The following is a 16,927-nucleotide window of genomic DNA, read 5'->3' on the forward strand; positions in this document are numbered from 1 at the left end:
AGCATAGCTGCACTGTTTTTCTCTGTCTAGGTCTTTACATTTCTAGTGGTTTTGAATTTCACTGCAATGCAAAAAGGGCCCTGATCTTGTTTCTAGAGGTCGCTCTGGGTCTGTCCTCTTCCAGCCACTCCTTCATTTTAAAGGGACAGGGGAAAGGAGGTTTATCCACTGTTGTTACAACCTGCATCTTCCCCTTGCTCCCTGGGGATAATATTAAATACTGATATTGGCTCATGAGCCTCTTGCCCATGTACACAATGTTCAGTCTGTTCCTTTGACCTGGACTCCTAGGCCATGGTTTACAGAGCATGCACAGAAAACCTACCTTCCTCATCTTTTTCCCAGTGGCTGTACAGGCACAGCTTAGTGTGATCCATCCACTTCTACCCACTTTACTTTTTTGTACTTCCTAAACTGGTAATGATGCCTAAGGATCAGTTTATTTTGTGTGATCTGCTTTATATAAGTGTGTTGGCAATTCTTAAACTTTTATCTGGAGCATCCACTTGCTGGAATATTTCCCATTGGAACAGTTCTTGGTATAAGTTCACAAATACCAGAGATAATGGGATGGGGGAATAAGCAAGAAAAACTTGTTTATATAGCTATTGAGATCTGTGCCAGGTTAGGGAACATAGAATAGGACAAGAGCCTTTCAACTCCATTTTAATCCAGGATCACACTATCCTGTTAAATAGCCACACAACCATCTGGAGGATATGACCCCCAGGTCAAATGACATTTTGGACCAGCCCTGGACGGCAAGGCCAGGCTGGGCTCAGATACCTGAACTCTCTGCTCCTTGCAGGGCAGAGGCAAGAGCAGGGGACCGGGTTGAGGGACTGCCAGCCCCTGTGATGTTCAGCCTTGGGGACAAGTCACCAAACCTCCCGCAACTCTGCTGCCTTTGCCTCCACGCCACTGAACGTCACCTCCCTGGCAGGGCTGGAAGAGTCCCGATAGGAGGTGCCTGTGCTGGCACGTTCAGCACACCCATTCTTCCTGGGAACTACGAGGGGGCAGGGAAATGCAAGCTTCTGCAGGTAGTCCGGCAGCACACGGAAACCTGCAGGGCAAAGCCGTGCCAGCAGGACCCGGAAGAGGCACAGGCAGAGAGCCACACACCCACCCACCCACCCACCCAAGGGATCCCTGCTGTGCCTTCCGAGAAAACCGGCATTTCTCACCGCTCTGATCCTGCCCACATATTTCTCAGTGAACTCAGGTCTTGCCTCTGGGCACTCAGTGCTACTTAATTTATCCAAAGGGATAAATCCTCCTCTCCTGCTTTCCAGGCTGGCATGCCACAAGTGCCTCAAACCTGCACACCATATATCAGGGCTTGGCTACACACGGGCCTTAATTACAGCACCCCGTGCTGCATCATCCTAATCCCCTCTCATTCTCCTTCTTCCTAAAGAAGCCATCCATCCATCCATCTTGACAAGCTTGGATGCAAATATAAACGCAGGAAAGAACCCCGGCCAGTTCTGCCTCTTGCCCCTTCTCCTCTGATCCCCTCCAGCCCTCTCCTGGCTTCCTGGTGCCTCATCGCAATGCCCCAGAGGCACCAGGTGCTGCGGGTCACCCCCGAGGCCTCCCGTGTTTGCTGGGGAAAGGCTCGCAGAGAGCGAGGGAGGCTTGAGGGGACGGCTGGAGCCGGGAGGGAAGAGCCTCGCTTGCCGCCTGCCGTCAGAAATCTGAACTGAAGAGGATTGCGGTGATCCCGACGCCTCGGCCAGCAAGTCCAGGCCTGGGCCCACGCCGGTGTGCAGCCAGCAGGACCCCTCCTCTCACTGCACACCTCCCCGCCTTCACACGAAGGTGCCCATCTGCATCTTCAAGGCACCACGAGAGCTGTGACTTCCAGCTGTGCACCACCAGGTGCCTGTAGAGAGAAACTTCATTACAAACTCCACCTGCCCCTCTACACCTTTCCAGATGGCCTACATTAAAGGAAAAAACGTGCATTTTATCTACAAAAAACAATAACCTGTATTTATGGTTTGACTCTAAGCCATAATTCAGTGCCAAAGCTCAGCAAGTAAGTAAACAAAGAGCTTATGCTTTTAAGTCACCTGCAAGGCTTCAGGCCACTTTTTCAGCAGCTTTTCTCCTGCAAGGTGCAAGCTTCTGTTCAGGAGGAACAGAAGGTTTCACCAGGAGGAGCTGTCACACCCACACAAGACATTATAAGGAAGAGAGCAAGCCACATGGGTGCCAATGACTGTAGCTATAAGTTATTTATTCTGCAAAATAGAGGTATCTTCTATGGAGTTGAACATTGGAATCACAGCATTATGAATTGAGTTGTGGAAACATTATGACAGCACACACACACGCAGGCACACACGTGTACACCTACACACACGCACACACGCAGCCTTCGTACAGGCCTGACTCCTGCAGGATCCACAAGGAGCCCTCTTCACACCTTTATTTGCAAAAACCGGCAGTGAGGGCTAAATTCAAGACCCCTTCCCCTATTCACAGGACTTCCCAGGGCTGGGCAGGACTGGGAGCACGGCACAGGCAACAAGTGTGTAGTGCACAAGATCCCCTGCTCAGTGTGCAGCACATCCTGGATAGGAGTTAGCTCTGGGCAGAACGCAGCCCTCAGTGGAACACTCTCACCCTTGCCTCAGTCTTTGCTCACACAGACAAGCACAAAGTGTCTGCAGGAGGCAGACACAAGTTAGGACACAGTCAGTGCTCCCTGCTCGCCATGGTCCATGTTCCAAAGCCGGTAAAACTCTGCAAAATCCACGTAGGGCTCCACACGCCCATCCTCGTCTGGCTGGAGCGAGTGGGTGGGTCGGGAGCGGAAGAGACCTCCATCTGAACTCGAGCTGCTGCTCTGTGTGTGAGTATTGGTTGACTGCAGCGTCACAGTTGGGCTTTGGCTAAGGAGGGAAAAAGAGAGAACATAACCATCTTTATTCTACTCCACCTGATGCACTGGACAAGAAAAGCACCAGAAAAAGCACCAGTTTCTCCACAGATCAAGCTGTCCTAGCAGACAGGTAACAAGTTGCAGTCACTTGCTCTGTGAGAGCACTCAAAGTGTTGAGAACTGACTGGAGTTGACAGACACCAAAGGTATCTGATTCACATTAACTGGAAGGCCTTAAGTACAACCAGGCATCTGAGGAACAGAGAGGAAGCAGAAAAAAACAGGCATGCACTCTGCTGGTATCCCCATACCCAGAACAGTATGAGTTTTACGGGAAGAGTCTGGCAGCAAGGAAAGCTATTCTTGCATGACCTGTGCTGCAGCCAAAGCAGCTCTAGTGCGTCAGCCTCATTGTTTCTGGAGCTACAGAGCACAATACCCACAGAGCTTCTTCACTGTGCAGCATGTACACACCATACTGTGCCAAGGCTGTGCTCAACCTAAACCACAGCCACTAACTAGTATGACCCTGTAGAATAGATCCAAAGAGGACCCAATTCTAACCTTTATCCACTTTTTTCCTCCTTGGCTGTGCCTGTAAGCAAATCAATTTCAGCAGTGCAGCCTCTACAAGAGCCTTACAGGTGACCTGCATAATCCCTCTTCCTTGCTGCAATGAAGGGCACCCACACTCGTCTGTGCACAGCACCCAACACACTTTGCACACGAGGTCCAAAGAGAAGGGCTGCTCACTGCCAGAATGCCCTCCACAAACAGCAGCAGATGCTGCTCCCAAGGCATGTTGCCAGAGCTGGCTTCAGAACTGTTGCTTCACTCATTCCCACTCCTCACACAATCACTTTCCAGCTAACACATTATGCTGGCTGTCAATACTGTAGTGGAGGGGAGCACAATCCAGATAAGGGACTGACTGACAGGTAATTGACAGCTGTCTCTGCTTTTCAACCACTTTATACAGCATGAGGTGCAGGGAAAACTCTGGGTAGCAAGAGAGCAGGACTTTACTTAGTGAGGGTGGGAGTGGCTTCATCCAGAGTTGAGCTGCTGTGGGCACCATTGACCATCTGGCCTTGAGAAGGCATGACAAGAGACAGCGTGACACTTGTCTTGCTTGTGCTTTGGGAGCTGGAATATGGCACAGAGACTGGGTAGACACGGCCTCCTAAGAAGGGAGAAAACAGGAGTTATAAAATGCAGTTCAGACATGAGCAACTGGGGGTGCAGCACAGTAGCAAAATACCCCAAGAATTTGTATCAAAGTGCCCTTGATGCTGTAGTGTATCCTGTCAAATTGTCACACATTCCACATCTCAAAAGCCAATAATCATGTTTCATAAGAAAATTCCTTCTACACCAACTACCTCCTCTCCCAGTGTGAGGTGAGTGTTGGATCAATCAAAAGATCTTATCTTCCTCACCCCATTTTGTTTCATTCTCTCCCCAACACACCTTGCGTTGGTGTCAGCGTGGGCTGGCTCATCTCACCCAGGGGGTACCCAAAATTCCTCACAAGCAGTGTCATGTCTTCGTGACGGGGACAGAACTTGGACCGCTCCCCACCACTGGCAAAAGTGTCACAGTGAATGCGCTTAACCCGGTCCACCACTGCTTGTGCCACAGCATCCAGTGACGTCTGCTTGGCAAACTCTGTGGCTATCATGGCTGCAATTTCCTGAGCAGAGAAGGGGAAAAAAATAAAAAATCACCAGAGGAAACATTTCTAGGAGATTTTGGAGGAAACCTTTTCCTGCCATCTGATCTAAGTTTTTATGGCAACTCATCTGACTGTGATACTTACCTGCTGATAACGTGCCTTTGTGCCTTGAGTCATCTCACTCCCTTTAATGGGCTACTCCTAAGGGACAGGCAGCTGCCTAGAAGAACTGGCTTGGCAAAGCAACTCCCTTATTATTGGACTGGAATGAGGTGGCACAGGCATTCAGCCCGGCCAGCAGTGACAGCACAGATGAGGAGGACAGCCTGTATGAGAGCAGCTGACACCGCTGGAGTGAGTCAATAGCCACGGGAATGTTTCCTTTGTGAGCAGGCTCACCTGGTTGGCCTGCCCAGGCCCATGAGCTGCCTCCAGCGCTTTGTAGAGCCCTTCGGACATGAGCACCAAGAAGCCTGTCACCCCATCCAGCGAGTGCCCCCCGTGGATTTCAGGCTCTGCTATGATGGGCTTAGATTTAGCAGCACTGGAAAGAGACAGTAATTTAGCATTTAGTGGTGACATAGTAGGTGAGAATGGAGTGATCATGAAGAAAAGGAGGGCTTGAAACCCCACAGTTGAGTTTTTCTGACCTGAGTAGTTCAATATCAGTATAGCCGTACTTGACTTTGTAATCTCCAATGCGCCGAGTGCTTTCCTGCCCACGAATAGTTCCCACTTGTTTTATTTTCCCTGCATCCAAGCCTGTCAGATTGAAAACCGAAAATGCTTCATTAACTTTGTGAAACTTGCAGAACTTCCTCTGAGAAAAGAAATATCCACGATTACATAGAACTGTAAGACAAAACAAGACACTGAAGAATGATCAGGAGCTAAACAGGGAGAAAAGGAATATCTGTGTTTGAAGGGACACCTTTCCATTTTAGTTCCAAGCTGGGAAGGAGAGAGGAGGGAGACACACACAACCCAACAGGCATATTCTGAATGCAACAGCTGGCCCTGAGACGAAGTCCACATCCTGGTCCAAAGCCACCAGCAGCAGCTGGCCTGGTTGCACAGGCATTTGCCAAAAAGGCAGGGGAACATCTGCACCTGACAGCTCTGGACTGCGTGATGGGAGGAGAAGGCAGGAATGAGGAAAACATATGTGAAGGATTCTGCTTTTTCTTCCACCTGTAACTGACCCCTGCTCCTAAGCTCCACATGGCAATTTCACTAATACATGAGACTGCAGAGAGAAGCTGTGGAGTCTCCCTCACTGAAAATATTCAAGAATCTGTAGAATATGCTCAGGGATGACCCTCCTTGAGCAGGAGCTTGGACCAGATGATCCACTGTGGTCCTTTCCAACCTTACCCATGCTGTGATTCTGAGAAAAGGAGAACTATCTACAAGAGGCACTGATTTTGCTCAAGTGCTCAAATTGATGTGGGCTACTCCTAAAATAAGAACAATGATCAAGCAAATATTTATTTATTTAAATAAATATGGTGAAATAGGGCCTAGGAAGTAATTGCATCTGGAAGAAGGTTCTAACAGGGACCATCTGAGTGCTGCTACTGCTTGAGGCAGGACTTGGAGCAGATGATCCACTTACCTGGTCTGTTCTGGTAACCTCCCTTTCCTCATTATACCTAGAGCTATCAGCCGGAAAACATTAAGATTTTATTTAGGGATGACTGTCCTCAGTACAAGGTGAAGGCAGGGGTCCAGCTGAAATTCTTCCTTTGAGTCAAGCCAAGCCTTGCTGCACAGATGGCTCCACACCTACCCCAGCAGTAGGACATAAGTCCTCCATCTGTGCAGACCACAGCTGACTCATCAACATGGCCTGGCTCATTTGCCAGCTCCTGGCAGGGAGGTACATGCCACTGACAGACACAAGCACAGGGAGCTCACAGGATGCCAAGAGAAGTCATGTCTAAACCACAGCAACTCTCCCAGTGTACTGAACAAGCTGGGATGTGCCAGCTGAAGAACCACAAAATCACAAGACCTCTCCCCCAAGGCAGGGGTGGCACAAGCACCATCATGACAAATACTATCCCCACTACGTCTTATCACTGTGCTTCAACCTAGCCCAATAACAACCTCCCTTGGGCCCCCAAAACAGCCTGTGCACACTGTCTTGTTCCACAGGATCTTCCTTCTGCTGGGACTGTAGACAGGAGCACCAGTGCTGTGCCAAGTTAAGGTTGGTACATCTAACAGATCCCTGTTCTCCTATGGACTGCAGCTAAATTCTGCATTTTTGGTAGTAAAAACACTCAAAAAGTCTCTTTCCCTGGATTCTTGTATTCAGTGTTCTGTTTCACAGCAGGAGTAGAAGTGGGAATGAAAGAGAAATAGAATAAAACAAGACCTAGTAGCAGAAATTACCACATCAACAGCCTCACCCAATAAGCATCTATCTGCCAGGTGAATCTAATTAAGAATGCCACCTTAGATCTACCTAAATAAAAAGTATAGGACCCAAGTATCTCAATAAGAAGAATTTGGTACTGGCAATCACACAAGTGGTCTGGGTTAGATCTAGACCAAAACAGCAAACATGTCAAACACTTTAAAGGAAAAGAGAAATTGCCTAAAGCAAAATGTCAGCATTAAGAGTTCTGTAGTTACTGATGTAAGAGAAGTAAATGCCAGTGCTTGGCCTGGCTCTGTCTGAAGTGAAGCTGCTTTTTTTCAGCAGCAGCTTGTACAAAGGCAAATTCAAATGTATCATCCTGAGGATGAGGCATAATGCAGAACTTAAAGCAGCATAACTGTGGTTTGCCTCCACAGGAGTCATCATTCATTGTCTGCTTCACTTCTAGCCTCTGGCTCTGTGCTTCCACTTCTGCCTTCCTATCGACTACAGCAACAGCTGGAGGGCAAATCAATGACACTTTGGCAGCTGGACACAAAACTAACACTCAAAACTTGAAACAAAAGCGGAGTTTTCTGCTGGGTCAGTGAGATGAGCTTACTCACCCTGTAGTCCCAGAATGGCTAGAAAGGCACAAAAAGAAGGCACTGAACTTGTCATCTGAAAACATAGTAAGCTTCTTCTGTAGTTATTTATTGTTCCTGTGGCTTGAGTCATTCTTGGTGCCCCAGATAAACAGTCATGCGATATTCTCAGCTAAGAACATGAAACCCAAATACTCACCCAGCTGAGAGAACCGAAAAAGTTCATCTTCATTCTCTGTCGTGTGGTCCACATTGAGCTGAGTCACCTGCAGCCCATCCACCGTGGACTTGCATAGCAGCGCCCGATTGGTACCTGCAGTGGGAGCAGCGAGATGAGGCACCAGATAGCTCTGCCATTAACACAGAGAACATATCCAAAGGGAAAAGGAACAGAGATGGGAATAGAGACAGAAAAGAAGAGAAAGGCTCATGTACTGTCTCATAATGATCTCCAAAAAGCAGTCTTGCTAGCAGCATAGTACGGGCCTGCTAGGCAACTCTCCATCCAGACCTGAGCCGCTACCTCCCAAGAAAGTTCTCTATTTCACAGTGAACCTCCACTACTCCTCCCGTGTTCCCTCCGTTCTTTGGCCATACACACCACATCAGCCAGCATCTGCAGAGATGAAGAGCCAGGCTGATTTCAAGTGCTTGTGTAAGCAGCAAGCATATTGCTGCTTGGCCACAGACCAAAGAAACTGTCCCCCACATTCAAATGTCTTTTACTTCCTAGAACCCCTGCCATCCTCAGGAATGCTGAGACTGAGCCACTGACAAAGAACAACTCACCCACATTGGCGATGTAGAGTTTGTTGTTGAGAACGACAGCCACAATAGCCATGGCTCCTCCAGAAATCTCCTGCTCTACAACCTTCAATCTCTCCACAATCTTCTGGTATTGAGAAGGGAGCTGGTGGTGGGGGACACCCTGGAAGCCAAAATAAGGGGGAAGCTTAAACACACAGTCCACAACACAGAAATCACAGCTGGAATAAAAATTCTGCAGGGAGGGTACTCATCTTGACATGCCTTAGCCTTGTGTCATGACATAAAATTTTCTGATCAGTCCTAGTGAATGACACAGCTTTGACATAATTCTGGAGAGGACAGTCCAGTACACTCGAAGAACAGAGCCCATACTTGCCCAGACACCATGCAAATTTGAGACCTTTCCTCTCATCTGCATGGCTTTGTCCTGGAGGAGCCACATGTACAGGCCGAACTCCTCTCTGTGATACACTCAGTTCCTTACTCAGATAACCAATGTCAGGTCTAAGCAGTGCCAGTACAAACAGTGGGAGCTCCGGGAAATGGACCAAGGCACTTGCTTCACTTCATGCAAGTTTCCAGAAGAGAACCACAGAGAAGTAACTTTCACTTACAGCTTCCCTTGGATCAAACTGACTAATATGCCCAAACCTCATCCAGCAAGCTGGAAGGTGGGACCTCCAGCAAGCTCTGTTCTTAAGGTTACATTACCTCTGGTAGCTGAGACTGCAGGCTGGCCTTCTCTGCTAAGGCATCATCAATGGACTCCAGGAAACTCCTTTCCACCACATCAAAAGCCTAAAAAAGGCCATAAAGAGAAACAAAGCACTTATCCGATGCCTACAGACTTTGGGGCTACTCATTCTCACCTCTCTAAGACCAGCTCATAAGAGTGGATGATCACTGTACATACAGACTTTCAAGGACCACTACAGCACATTGAAACACAATTGTTTCAGCACAACTAGTTAACAGCTTGTAAAAACAACCTGCAACAACTCAAAACAGAAGACAACACCATAAAAATTACATTCACAGCAATGTCAGAGACCTATCTGATCTTGTGTGTTGATCCTGTCACTCAAGAAAGCACGCTCACAAATCCATCTCCTCACACATTAACTTCTCCCCTTCACTCACTGTCATCTCCTCCACAGGCTGACTTGTTCCTACACGTCCAGGGAAGACTGGCTGCAGCTTCCTGGAGAGCTCTCAGCACTGTGCTGACAGAGCCAGGGGACAGATGGGATGAGGCAGGAATGAAACAAAGCACTACAGATGCTCAGGATGAGTGCAACTGCAACCACCAGATGTTTCCAACCCCTACAGAAACCAGATGCTGCTCCCCTGATGGCAAAGAGGAGGAGGGTAATGCAAGAAGCAGGAGCTGCTCCCACTCAAAGCTTCTTTACCTGCAGCAGAACTCGACGCACGTCAGCATCGCTGTGATCTGCATGGAGCTGGCCCAGCAGCAGTTCTGCAGAGAGCCTCTGACCCACGAAGTTGGTGACTCGGTTGCCATCATAACCATTGAAGACACCATAGAGGTAGCAGTTGTTCTCACTCCTGCCAAAAGGGCAGAAGAAAAGAGGTCACAGATCTCTGTAAGACACAGATACAAGTAGCAAGTTCCCATAGACACCTCTTGCATGCTCAGGCCCCACCCTCTTCTTCCATGTCCTGTGTGACAAATTAAATACCTCTTCTACCTACACTTGTGCCAGCAGGAGTCAGTGTCCCAGGTGCAACCCATTTACCTGAATTTTAACCAGTTATCTTCCAAGGGGTGACCCTCTGTCCCCTTGCCATCTGCACTGTAGGAACGGTTTGGAGCTGAGCCCACCCCAGAGAGATGGCAGGATGGTAAGTCATCTGTCCAACTGGGCTGCTGTTCCTGGCAGGAAGAGGAAAGAGACCATGTAAACCCCAAGCAGGCTGAAGTGAAGCTCATGGTCCAGTACAGGTCACCAGTCTACTCACACCCTCTTCTCAACCCTTCTCCCTTTGCTAACCAATAGCACAGCCAATAACTCCACATTTCCCTGCTGCAGAACAGCATCACTTACCACATCCCTTCCCTCTGAAGCTGAGCTCTGGCTGTACTCTAGCTCTTGTTAACAAGAAACCAGATGCGAAATTTGCACGCAACTTTTGCACTCCATAGAGCAGCACAGCACTACCTTAGATACTCCTATGGTGAATCAGATCCTCACGCACTCTTGGCACGGGAGTGCAGGGAAAGCTCTGGATTCTCCCAGGACTACTCAACCAGGACAAGGGACCGGGGTCTGACGCTGCAGCCAGCAATTAGAGAGACATCCCTGGGGCCGCCATCTCCAGCCAGGCCTGCAGAGGCCAGCTGCCCCCTCACACAGCGGGGCACCCCGGAGCCCGCAGCACTGGCACGGCCTCCCCAGCCACCTGTCGCCCACCGTGCGCTGCAGAGCGGCCGGTCAGCGCAGCGTGCGGGTCGCTGACCACGCAGGGACCCCCGCAGTCCGGAACCCCCTGCCCTGAGGCGACACAGCGGGCAGGAGAGCAGCAACCCACCGCCCCACGGCGGGGGAACCTCCCCCTTCCCACACGGCAGCGCGGGGAGAGGGTGAGGAGGAGGCCCGGGGACTCCCTCGCACCCACCTGGGGGGTGCGTGTGCACGGAGGGGGGGAAGATGCCACTCACACTCTGCAGCAGACTCCTCCTCTGCGCCGCCATCTTGGAGCGGGAGCGGCCGCCTCCCGCCCGCCCTCCGCCGCCACAGCTCGGGCCCGCTCAGGCCCCGCCCCCGCGTCAGGCGGCGCCGGGCAGGGCCCGGGGGAAAGCCGCGGAGCTGGAGCGCTTGGAAGGGTGCCTGTCGTTACACCTTCCTCCTGGTCTAGGCGGAGTGCAGGCATCTCCATTTCTTACCTATGGCCTTCAAGTGTGTGAGAAAGAAGCACCTGTTGGCCGCCACTGGCAGCGTGTGTGTGTGGAGGAGGAGGAAAGAGGGGCAGGGTTGTGACGATCATATAATCATGGGATCATCAGAGTTGGAAGAGACGTCTGAGATCGTTCAGTTCAAATGTCCACCCAACACTGCCACTGTAAGCCCTAAGCCACATCACCCAGCGCCAAATCTAGATGCTGCTTGAACACCCCAGGGATGGGAACACCCCCATCACCTCCGTGGGCAGCCTATTCCAGTGCCTGACCACCCTAACAGTGGGGGAAAACATCTCCCGCCTCAGCTTAGGCCATTTCCTCTAGTTCTCTCACTGCAGGCACAGTAGGAGACCAGCCCCAACCTCACTACAACCTCTTTTCATGTGTTGTAGAGAGCAATGAGGTCTCTTCTTAGCCTCCTCTTTAGATTAATAAAACCCCAGCTCCCTTAGCTGTTCCACATAGGATGTTTTCTCGATCTTTAACAAGCCTTGTTGCCCTTCACTGGACCTGCTCCAGTATCTCAATGTCCTTTTTAAAGTGAGGGGCCCAAAACTGAACACAGTCCTTGAGGTACTGTGAATCCTGGATCCTGTGAAATGGGGTCACCCTGAGTGCCAGAGAGCCCTGAGGTAGCCTGGTGTTGAAATAGTTTTCTTAGTAGTGCATCATGTTCCAAGCAACCTCTAGGGAAGGCTCAGCCCAGGTACCAGCTCGCAGCTGCACCCTGTTCCATAGGCACCACATGCACGGCATCCATGTGTCTCAGCTTGCGCTCTGTGTCCTGCCCTTTCCCTCTCTCTTTTGCAGGCCATAACAAGGATGTAGTTGGACCATGTCCTCAGGGAAGCAGTAGGAAGGTGTCTAGGACAGATGACAAGTGGTTCTCAATCCTCACCACAGTTTGGAGCAGTTCTTGCTAGTCTGGAGTCAGGCACAACAGTAAAATCACTTGCGTGCCTGCTTGAGCAATACAGACAAAATCAGAGAGCGCTGATTTTGCTCTTATTTAAGATCCTTTCTTGGCAGACATAGGCTGTTTCCATAGAATCAACTCAGCTGGAGGAGGAGGGAAGACACAAGATTCAATCTCACTGCTTTCTCAAAATTATAAGTCAGCAGAAGAGCCCTCCAGGAGCGTGAATGGCGTATCTTAGTGTGAGTGATGGCCAGCAGTCAGGCTGTGGGAGCAAGGGCTTTGGGAAGAGCCCTGTGTGTTTCCCTGTGTGTATTGTGGCTGCAGGGGCTCCAGCATGAGATGTGCAGTTTCAGTCATGGGCAGCAGCACAGCTGTAGTGAGGGTGGGAGTATTAAATTGTCTTGACATCCAGCAGTGGCTTGATATGCTTATAATGACATCTTTGTGGCAGATATATTCAATTCAGATGCACTTCAGAAATAATTGCCAGTTAATTAACCTCATTCTATAGAATGATGGCTTTTGCTGCAGGGTTTTTTGCCAAAGGATTCCAGCTTCCTTTCCTGTAAATCCTCTATTGTTTTGCTACATTTCTTTCTTCAAAATATACAAAGATTACGGATCCTTCCCCTTCATGCAAGGCTCACAAATATACAGACATTCAACCAGAATTAGGTACACAGACAGAATTACTTTTTTAGAGGCTTCTATTATGCAAAGATAGAAGAAAATGCTAGATTTAGAACCTGGGTCTACAAACAAGTTTCCTCAGTTTTAGGCTTCTGTATAAGCTTGGTCTCAGTTATGTCATTCAGAGTATTCCTGTGGGTAAAGCTGTGAATAGGTACAAATAATTATAGGAATAGGTCTGAAGTCTATATTAGAAGTAGGATGGACAGATTTAGTACTGACAAAGATTTGTTTTCTTGCCAGTATCAAAAGAAGAATTCCCGGTCCTGCAGAAAAATGCATAGCACAGCATTGTCCGTGTCATTAAAAAGGTACAGGCAAGTGTCTTTGCTTTAAAACAGGATGACACTTTTTCAGCATTGCAGCAGCAGCTTATGGTTATTTAATGCCACTGAAGGTTGCAGTCATGCACCTTGATGAGCACAGTCAGACTCTGTCCTTGCTCAGAGCGACACTGAAATCAGCAAGGCTTTGGGTGTGCCTAGACACTGTCAGCATGTATTGCATTGTAGGGCTGGGAATTTAGGAGTAATTTCTGTCCTCTTCTATCCATAAGTGAATCCTTTTGAAACTAACAAGAGCAGAGTCTGTGTGAGAGTGTGATAAGGCAGAATGTGAAGTCAATGAGAAAGAAAAACAACTTTCCTAAAGATACAAGATAGAAAATCTGCCTCTTTCCTTGTCTGTACAATGGCTTGTCACCTCTTGCAGTTAAAAATGTGCCCTGTTCCTAATTTAAATATCTAGCTTCAGCTCGTAGTTACTAATCTTTGTCATTTGGGTTTACCTTTTTTCTGCCAGTTTGTGCTGGAATGCAGACCTGGTGCAAAGCGTTTTTCTCTTGGTGAAAATACTTGTGCCAGATTCTGCCTGGATACTCCTGTGGTCTGTCATTGAGCTTTTGCCCTAAACTTGAGTCAATCAATTAAACTACTTGACCTGGAAAAAAAGTGGATAGTAGAATTTAGCAAGCAAGGCCATTTGCAGCATTAAATGCATGTTTGTCCAGCATTTCACAGTCCTCCAAAGGAAAGTGCTACAGAAGCTGGTGAGCTGCTCCATTAATGTCTGCTCATCGAAAGCTTTATGCAGCACTTGGAAGATGAAATAGTGCACTGAATTTCTGTTGGCTGTATTGATCAAACTTATTTTAACCTCTCTTTATGCTTCTTACTTTCTGCAAATCCTCTCAGAAATTGCCGTGCCATATTCCCATGCAGCCAAGATCTCCTCAGGAATGCAGGATATTGGTCACTGAACCTCACCATCCATGCACAAGTAAATGAATTATATGATTCAGTGGTTACCAGATACACAGCTCTCCCTCTCATGTTGAATTCCCACATTTCTCATTCCTCCCTCTCTCTCTTTTTGTAATTACTCTCCCATTTTCTCTGTTCCCAGTGACAGGTATAATACACAGAGTATTCCTGGTTCCAAGCTGTACTGCTGCCTTCCTGGTTTTATGGAAGCTTTCTCTGCAGGAAAGAAAGAAGCATGGTCACTACTCGGCTGCTGGATGAACGATGAACAGCATGACTGAGCAACATGCCATGGGGAGCAGGGAGCTGGGGGCAGCCCCTGCACAGTGCTCTTGTAGGCGCTCAGAAACCGGGAAGCATTTACCAGATTGCCGGCAGAAGCCATCACACCATTTCGTTTCCCTCTACTGATGATGTGTGAGATATGTTTAGGGAGGTTTTTTTTTTTCTGTTTTGATGCTAACAGAGGCTGGGGCTGGAAAGGAAAGCCGTAATTTTTGGCAAAGCTTGCAGGTGACATGGAAAACAGGAAGGGTCTCTCTGACAGAGCCAGGTTGCCATACTCACTCTGCTCCCATGGAAGACAGAAAGGGATGGTGGGGGGGGTGGTGTTGTGAGGCCTCACACAGCTCCACCCCGAGGTCACCTCATCTGCCTTTACCAACTTCAGCTTGATGTTTCCCACAGGTACAGGTGCCCTAATACTCCTCACTTCTTCACAGGCCACTGTTTCCAGGCATGCTGGAAGAGCAGAGAAATAAGATGGGGCAATAAAAAGTGTTAAGGAAGGAAAGCTGGAAACAGATTTCTTCCCCCAGCACCCTCTGTGAGAGTTGGAGAGCCAATGTGGAGAGCTACTGCCAGAGAAAGTGGCAATGAAGAGAGTGTGCTGATCCCCCCAAGAGTCAAATACCTCTGCAAAACAGAGTTTATACAGTTTTAGGCCAGATGGAGGGAGGGAAATGGGTTCTTTCATATAATTTTATTGATCTCCTTGATACACTAAACAAAGTTTCATCTCCTTGAGTCCGGGGATGATGTGAACTTTAAATAAAAAGAAAACAACTTTATAACAGAATTGTTTCTAGATGTCATGGCTGCAGGGAGAAGCTTCAAAACATGACTCATAAGCATGTGAAATACCAGAGAGCAAAACTAAAGAGATTTCAAACTATTAGAAAACACAAACAAACTAGTAATGTTGGAGTCCTACTCATCTGAAAATGTTTGCTTTTGGCAACATCTTGTCTCACCAGTTCTTAACACCACCTGTTGCCAACACAGATATTTGCCTTTCTGTGGGCTTGGTATCTCCACAAAACATCCACCCCAAAAGCTGTGACTGTAGGAAGGGTCTTTGTCCAAACAAAGATTAATCATGAAACAGATGGTTTGGTCCACCAACACTTTTGCATATCATCTGATGTGCAGCTGCAGTGTGTGCTCAGTAGTGGCCCCAAGAGACAGTCTGAAGGACTGGCTAGAGCCTATTCACTGTCATGTGCCTCTGTTTACTGTCCTCAAACCCCACAAAGGTTGGGAAATGTGATACTCAGGTACTCGGGTGACAGACTCATTAAAAGGGGATGAGAGGAAAGCTTTACCTAAGCATCAGCACAGGATGGGATTTTGAATTTAATTTTTATTGCAAAGTCTGTTGAAACAAGATCCTTTTTAGTGGTGGCCTACCAATCACTGACACCCACTGTGGGCAATGGCCCTGAGACCTCTTTTCCCAGGATTTGATTATGTTTTGAAAACCTGCAGTACACCAGACACCCAAGCAATGGTCACACACAGATGATTAAAGATAAAGACACATCAAAGGACTAAACACTTCTGCTTCCCTGGGCGTGGAAATACAGGTGTTTATTTCCAGAAGGATTTGTATCCTATACTCCTGTAAGTCCCCCATCCACACGTCCTACTGCCACATCCTTTTCACAGTGACAGTCCACTTCTAACATGGCATGTCAGGTTCCTCAAGTTTTCCTACTGATTAGGTGAGAGACACTTGATGGTGTATCTGGTTTTAAACTTAGGCCAAGTAAAACATGTAACCATTAGCTTCCACTGCAGCATCTCAATAAGGGCAATTCTTTAGGTTTCTTTCCTCCATCCAAGCCATTGATTGTCACTAAACTTGCCAGCTTGGCCATGCAGGAGCACAGGAGCCAATGCTTTTGTAGCAAACCAATCTAGAAAAGCCATCCCTCCCCAAAGAAGAAAATCCAGACCATTTTTTTTTTTCCATATAGTATGGTTATTTTGAACGTCATAACTTTATTGAGACACCAGTAGTTACCACCTTCACTTTGTTAACCACAAATATATAGGACATTGTAAACACAGGTGCCGAGGTGGCGGGGTTTGTTGTAGTTGAATTTCGGAACGGACGGGAGCAGGGGAGGGGGAGGAGGAGTGAAGGGACACTCGGGCTTAGACAAGACCACTCAGAGGATCCTGTATGCGGCAGGCCATCCATGAGTCATCGTATATACGTATATATGTATAGCTTTATATTATACATCTTTTTAAATATATATATATAATATATATACTATACACAGGCAGTAATGTGGCAGGGGAAGGGGCAGGGCAGCCCAGGTGGTGTTACAAATGCCACACAGGCAGCAGGGAGTTGTCTGGATGGATGGTTTGAACTTGCTGCATGAGGCGGCCTCACTGGGCTCCTTACCTTGTACCTGCTCTGGGGATGGGAGCTGAGACTCCTGTGGGAATCACCCTGCAATGCTGCCTTCCTGGGTCCTCCTAAGTGCTTGCAAGGGTACAGGGACAAAGATACCTCCTCCCCTGGGGGAACTGCCAG

The 16,927-nt window shown here is 48.3% G+C and overlaps 1 protein-coding gene and 1 long non-coding RNA gene across 4 annotated transcripts; one reads left to right on the forward strand and one right to left on the reverse strand.

Annotated features, from left to right (window-relative positions):
* Window positions 1-2,228: 2,228 nt before the first annotated feature.
* Window positions 2,229-11,088, reverse strand: TAB1 (TGF-beta activated kinase 1 (MAP3K7) binding protein 1). Its single transcript, XM_053942239.1, has 11 exons — window positions 10,987-11,088; window positions 10,064-10,200; window positions 9,719-9,872; window positions 9,018-9,104; window positions 8,328-8,466; window positions 7,738-7,851; window positions 5,219-5,330; window positions 4,968-5,112; window positions 4,364-4,586; window positions 3,920-4,076; window positions 2,229-2,903 (listed from the first exon to the last, which is right to left on the reverse strand). Exons 1-11 carry the CDS (start codon window positions 11,017-11,019, stop codon window positions 2,696-2,698), a joined length of 1,509 nt encoding a protein of 502 aa, XP_053798214.1. The 5' UTR covers window positions 11,020-11,088; the 3' UTR covers window positions 2,229-2,695.
* Window positions 11,089-11,928: 840 nt separating this feature from the next.
* On the forward strand, window positions 11,929-14,983 carry LOC128787789 (uncharacterized). Of its 3 annotated transcripts, none has more exons than XR_008430848.1 (4): window positions 11,929-12,384; window positions 13,079-13,146; window positions 14,029-14,113; window positions 14,240-14,983. It is a non-coding gene; the product is annotated as an uncharacterized LOC128787789 (long non-coding RNA). The 3 variants fall into 3 exon arrangements; XR_008430847.1 differs by having other exon boundaries at window positions 11,929-12,168; window positions 12,256-12,384; window positions 14,029-14,983; XR_008430846.1 differs by having other exon boundaries at window positions 14,029-14,983.
* The last annotated feature ends 1,944 nt before the right edge of the window (window positions 14,984-16,927 follow it).

The sequence above is a fragment of the Vidua chalybeata genome, chromosome 5 (genome assembly GCF_026979565.1).
Source record: "Vidua chalybeata isolate OUT-0048 chromosome 5, bVidCha1 merged haplotype, whole genome shotgun sequence".
Classification (NCBI taxonomy): Eukaryota; Metazoa; Chordata; class Aves; order Passeriformes; family Viduidae; genus Vidua; species Vidua chalybeata.